Source organism: Triticum urartu, chromosome 7, assembly GCF_003073215.2.
Source record: "Triticum urartu cultivar G1812 chromosome 7, Tu2.1, whole genome shotgun sequence".
NCBI lineage: Eukaryota > Viridiplantae > Streptophyta > Magnoliopsida > Poales > Poaceae > Triticum > Triticum urartu.
The window spans coordinates 713,177,653-713,183,652 of NC_053028.1; the positions used below are offsets into that span (position 1 = coordinate 713,177,653).

At 46.3% G+C, this 6,000-nt stretch overlaps 1 protein-coding gene across 2 annotated transcripts; it reads right to left on the minus strand.

Annotated features, from left to right (window-relative positions):
* Positions 1-1,774: 1,774 nt before the first annotated feature.
* LOC125525086 lies at positions 1,775-4,222 on the minus strand. Of its 2 annotated transcripts, none has more exons than XM_048690113.1 (5): positions 4,076-4,222; positions 3,859-3,993; positions 3,630-3,785; positions 3,424-3,552; positions 1,775-3,317 (listed from the first exon to the last, which is right to left on the minus strand). In XM_048690113.1, exons 1-5 carry the CDS (start codon positions 4,112-4,114, stop codon positions 1,866-1,868), a joined length of 1,911 nt encoding a protein of 636 aa, XP_048546070.1. In that variant the 5' UTR covers positions 4,115-4,222; the 3' UTR covers positions 1,775-1,865. The 2 variants fall into 2 exon arrangements, with proteins under 2 accessions (XP_048546070.1, XP_048546069.1); XM_048690112.1 differs by having other exon boundaries at positions 1,775-3,341.
* Between the last annotated feature and the right edge of the window lie 1,778 nt (positions 4,223-6,000).

The following is a 6,000-nucleotide window of genomic DNA, read 5'->3' on the forward strand; positions in this document are numbered from 1 at the left end:
TGGCAAGTTCACATGGAGCCATACTACAAATTTTCCATATTTTTTATTGAGGAAGAACAATATATTGCCATGGAAAATTCATACATGTTTTCTTGACATGTGTGGTAGATGTGCTGGCAAGTTTTAAACCAATATTTGCCATGGTTAATTCAGTATGTAGTTTTTGATTTGGCGGTAGAGATGTCAAGGCAATTTTGCCTCCTCTAGTATGCGGCGATCGTCGCCCAATTTTGGATGTAAGAACTCTCGAGGCCCAATTTTCCAGCAATTTTTATCAGCTTCGCAACGTGGCTCTCATTACACGCACGAGCTTTGCAACGTGGCCCGTGAAGTGGAGGTTGCTTTTGCAACACATGTGGTGTTGCATACCAATCCCACGACTATGCAGCACGTGCCCGCGCCCTGGCTCGTTGCCTTGTCACTGTGTCACGTTGGGACCCTCCCCAGCCACCACGCATCATCCATCGCAACCTTGTCGCCGTCCGCCGCATTGATTCGGCTGGGGACGGAGAGATCTACCGGCCCAGCCTATCCACTGCCACGGTCATCGGTGCCCCACCAATGACATGTGAACAACCACAACAATCCCGGAGTCAACGACGACCACGTTTCTACACCACCATCTCCGTTGAAATTTTTTCTACAACATCATCTGTGTTGGAATCGAGCCGGCTAACCTGCACTGACCCGCACGACGTCATCGAGCTGTACCACTACATCACGCCTAGAAAAATCTTGGTCAAGTACATCTACAAGAAGCGACAACAACATGCATCATCCATGTGCCAGGCATGTGTGGAAAGATATGCAATTCTTCATCTGCTTCTTTGGCATGACACGGCACCGACACTTCGTCGCCGCGAGAAACGCCTTCAAGCGACACATTATCATCGACACACTGCTGCGACGTCATTGCTGACACTTCATCGCCAAGGTCTTCATCAACGTTTCCTTCATCACCATCATCGTCAACACACTGCCGCCACCTATTCCACAAGATGGACACCTAGCGTCCTCTGGCAGGCTTTTCGGCAAGACATTACCTCTGCGACGGCAATGACCGCGTCATAGCGACGGCATCGACTGCATCATCCACGATAGCACCACTGCATCGGCGTCACTGTAGTGACGACCCCTACAAAGCCACACGGTTCTGGCAAAACCGGTGTGTGCTCGATGGGCTTCCTCCGGTCTTGGGAAAACCGTTGGACTCATCGCCGACGGCACCCTCTGACATCCGTAAGGTGCATCATCCATGTCTCCAGCTCTGTCATAGTGTATTTTTTTGTGCCTCTGGCTTTGCGCGGCATCACCATCCACGACGATTACACCATCGACCACGACTACATCACCATGATCGGCTGCCTTGACATCGATATTAATGGCTACATCTACAGCAACTCATCGGCAAAAACTTCAGTCAACAGCCTCCGTGTCGTCATTAGCGTCCACGCCACTATGTGATTCGGGAGGTAACGGAGGAGAGACGAGGAAGCCAGCATAAGGGGATGCTGTCACCGCCCTAGGTGCCGACCCATCAGCCATTAGAGACGCAGTTGATGATGGCGCAACAGAAGCGCACGACTTTATTTCAGTCGCAATCGTCCACTTCACTCCCGCTACGACTGAGGCGGAATGTTAGAATATAATTTGGGTTTAAAAATAGAGATAAGGAGTAGAGATCGAATAGGTTTATACCATGTATTACTTGTCTTGTACCAAGCCTCTACCACTCATTTATTCTGTATATACCCCATATGAGGGTCACAACAACTAAACAACAATTTCACCATACTACAATTTCCACATGGAGAACTATATATGTAACATGGTACAACACGAAAAGAAGAACTACACTTGCACGTCTAGTGTTCCTTGAGAGAGAGAAGAGTCTTGAAGATGCCCACAAGAACACCAATGATAGACAACACTGTGACGATGGTTTTGAAGTTTTTGTAGATGAACTGGTGCACCTTGATCCACATCCACCTATTGAGCTTGTAGGACTCAACCTCTTCCATGATATGAACATAGAGGGCCCCGCCGCTTATGTGCTTGACAAGCATCTTGAAGAAGTCAAGCGTCTCCTTGTTGGTCAGTTCTCCCTGCACGAGACGCTTTGAACGCAGCTCGTGCACGTCCTCCTCCCTATCCATTAGCATCGCCAGGAAGGAGAGATAGGAGCAGACAACTGTCTTACTTGTATTAGTTTCATTCCCCGCACATGTGGCCATGCCCGCGCATACCTCGTAAGCCACCATGTTGACGAGCCAGCATGACCTTACGTCGTCGAGCAACAGCGGTGCCAGGAAGATCTCGCCAGAGAGGAATCCTTTCTTCATGCCCATGTCCATAAACTTTGTTGTCTTGCCGGGTGTTAGCTCGATGCCGATCTCTGCAAGCTCGATGGCACTAATACTTTTGGACATAGATCTAGAACCATTTGGATCAGACAGAGGCGCACTATCATTTGTGATTCCCACTATGTGGAACATGAGGGTGCCAAGAAGATGTGGTGTCTTGTACATCCTATTCAGGACAACAGGCCTCCTATCGATGTCCCCTCGTATTTGGAGCGTACGCCCCATCTTACCAATGAAATCCTCCACGGGCACATGCTTGAACCTCCTCAGTGTCTCGACCACCAGCCAAGGAAGCTGATTCTCCAGCAACATTATGTCATTGCTAATGCAAGCTTGGTTGGACTCAAAGCAAGACAACAATGATGGAGGCAGCTTGCCAGGGTCAGTACAAATGAACATATACTGCAGCAAGAAGCAACCATCAATGAACATGATAGCTGCAAATTCAGCATCACCAACATCGACCTTGGCATGCTTTGTGTCATAGAAGCTACGGGCAACACCTATGATGGAGAAGATTGTGGAATGCATCTCCTCAAATGAGTGGCCTGAGTCCTTGATGAAGTGATGTGTAGCCACACGCTTTACCTTCTCCATATCATGCAGGTTACTTGATCCATGGTGGTAAAGGCCGATGCTCACGACCATTGGGACGATGTACCGCCGGCTGAGACCTCGTAGGCTTGGAGGGAACCTATGGATCTTCATTACCATCTCAGCAAAATCAGTCTCAAACTGCTCTGCTTCTTTCTTCCACTCCTCGACCTGAACCTGTCTATCATGGAAATTAACAATAGGTAATAGTCCTCCAGTCTTGATCTCGCCGGAATCATTCTGAGACTTTTGTGCAGCTAGTTCTTTCTTAAACTTTGCCCGGTTCAAAAAAGGTTCTTTCTTAAACTCCTCGGAGTTTTCCGACCGAGAGCCAGGTTCACCACTGGCATCTGTTGGATCCTGTAGAAGGTCATGGTAGGGATCCTAGAGACGTGTCAGCAAAATTTAAACAGAAAAAAGCTAGTAAGAAGAAAACAAAACAAGAGTCACCATCTTGAACACCCACCTCGGATTTGGAGGACGGGCGTAAGTAACCAGTCGGAGTCCGTTGTGCAGGTATTTTTTTATTCAACTCCGCAACGGGCTTCGAGTTTTCCAACCGAGACGAAGGTTCACCCTTGGCATCTGTTGGATCCTGTAGAAGATCGAAGCTATTTGAACAGAAAAAAACTTGTAGAATACAAAACCGGTGACACAATCTTGCAAAGCCACCTCGGATTCAGAGGACGGGCTTAAGTAACCAGTCGGTGACAGTTGTGCTGGTAGTTGTGTGTTCAACTCAATAGGCTTGGACTTTTTGGGGTGAGAGGTAGGTTTGTCCCTGGCATCTGTCGGAGCTCCTCTCCTCAACCATAGCCACAGATTATCCTGTACCAAATTTCACAGTTATACCATTTTTGGAAGACAAACCAAAACCAGAGTCACCATCTTCCACACGCACTCTGACGGACGGATGCAATAGTTCTTCCCCCATCTCCAGATCACCGACTCCTTCAACTAAGTAGTCCGTCTGAGGCCGTCCTGCATCTTGGTTCCACAGCCATTGGCGCCATTTTCTAATGGCATCTCTTGAAGCCTATACAAAAATATATAGTTAGATAATATTTTGCAGGACAAGCTAAAACCAGAGTCTTCAATGTTACCACCAAGGAGCTAACCTCTCGCACCCTGCTGGTGGAAGAGAATCTTGTCACCATCTGCAAATAGCTGTGCCGTGTTGCTGCTGCCGATGCGCTACCGCTATCTATATACTAGTTGCCGCCCTCCACATCCTCTCAGCGACTTGCTTGCTGCGGTGAAACGTAAATGAGAGCAGAGATGCAACACATGCTCCAGCTTGTAGATATTGCTAGATCAGAGCAGTGCCATAACTTTGTAAAAAGTTAAAAAAGTTATGCTTGACATGGACGGGGAAGAGCAAAAGCATATATGGGTGATGCAAAGCGCATGTGACTCGTCACGCATATATGCTTTGCTCTGCTTGTAAGCAACAAACATCGAAAAGGAGAGATACGAAACCCAAGCACCACAGGAAACCATGTAATTCCTATGTCAGTTGATATGTTATAGTTTTTTAACAGAATCTACCTTTACTCCAACATCATCCTAAGTGTATTATACTAAGAAGCATATTAAAGCAAGTAAGCTCCCCTTCACTCCACCGGAATACCTTGCTTCTCTTTGATTTATGGTCGTGATCCTGATGTTGTTACTGGAAAAGAATTTATTCTTTAGCTCTGCACTGACATGACATTCAGCAATTTATGGTATTGTCAGTATACTGAATCTGTAGCAAAGCTCTGAAAACTGGTACCGCAGAACATTTGTGCTGACTCAGACTCCAAGGAAATGGTTAAGGGTAATTGTCTCTGGTCGTGATCACGAAACTGCTTTTTTTTATTTAATTACATAATTATCACACAGGGTAATTGTGCTATCAGATTCAGAAAAGCATAACATATAAGACAGTAATCATGGCAGTATTCTGCTGGTTCCGAGAAGCAAATTCAGCATATTTCAATCGCTTGATGTGATCTTTGTACGAGCGAAAAGAGAAATCAAAATCCTGGGTCATTACAAATTTACGCCACACTTGACTACTCAAGCAAACACAGACAAGAAAAATAACTCGGACATCCCTCATATTTTCAAGCTTGGATAGATAACATTGTACTAGATGCCTCACTTTAAAACACGTGATTAGAATCTTGATCAACACACATTACGGCTTAAATTTTTTTGACAGTAACAAAATATTTTAGTGATTAGTTTACATGGCATTACCCTAAAAGGCTTTACGATATGGTTTATAAATAAAGCAATTACCAGAGTGACAACAAGTAACCACCAAAGTTCCACCATGACAGAAAAGAAAAAAAAGGAGCAAAGAAAAAGTACGAAGGCACGGACAAGAGGTGCAAAGGTACTGCTGAGGACACAACTCAACAAGACCTACAAAGAAAAAAATGCAAAGACCGGAAGGGGCTGTGCCGCGAGCCTAAAGGTTGGTCGTGCACCTAGTCTGGCTCATGCAGTGGAGGAGGTAGCAGCGGCGCCAAGCAAAACGTCAGCGAGCGAAGAACTGCAATGAGAGTGACGATGTCAGCGCGCCCCGTTCCCTGGCTAAGCGGCTTCCATAGCTGCAGAAAACCACACATTTTGAAGGTGGCATCAGAAGATCTCCTAAGCGAGGAGTGTTCAATCACAAGTTTGTTGCGGATAGTCCATGACGTCCACACAAGGACCCTAACGCCAAGCCACCTAATGCACCAAGGGCTGATGGGGCAGGCCTGTAACTCATCAAAGAGATCCGGAAAGTTTGAGTGGCACCACCTGCCTCCCACGCCTTCCCTGAAACAACCCCAAAGGAATTGGGCCGTCAGGCAAATGAAGAACGTGTGGTTGGAGCTTTCTTCAACATTGGACAGCGGGCAAATGCCATCCACGGGCCATTATGTTTGAGTTCCTCTACCCCCGAAGGTGAAGGAAATATGCCCTAAAGGCAATAATAAAGTTTTTATTTATATTTCCTTATATCATGACAAATGTTTATTATTCATGCTAGAAATGTATTAACCGGAAA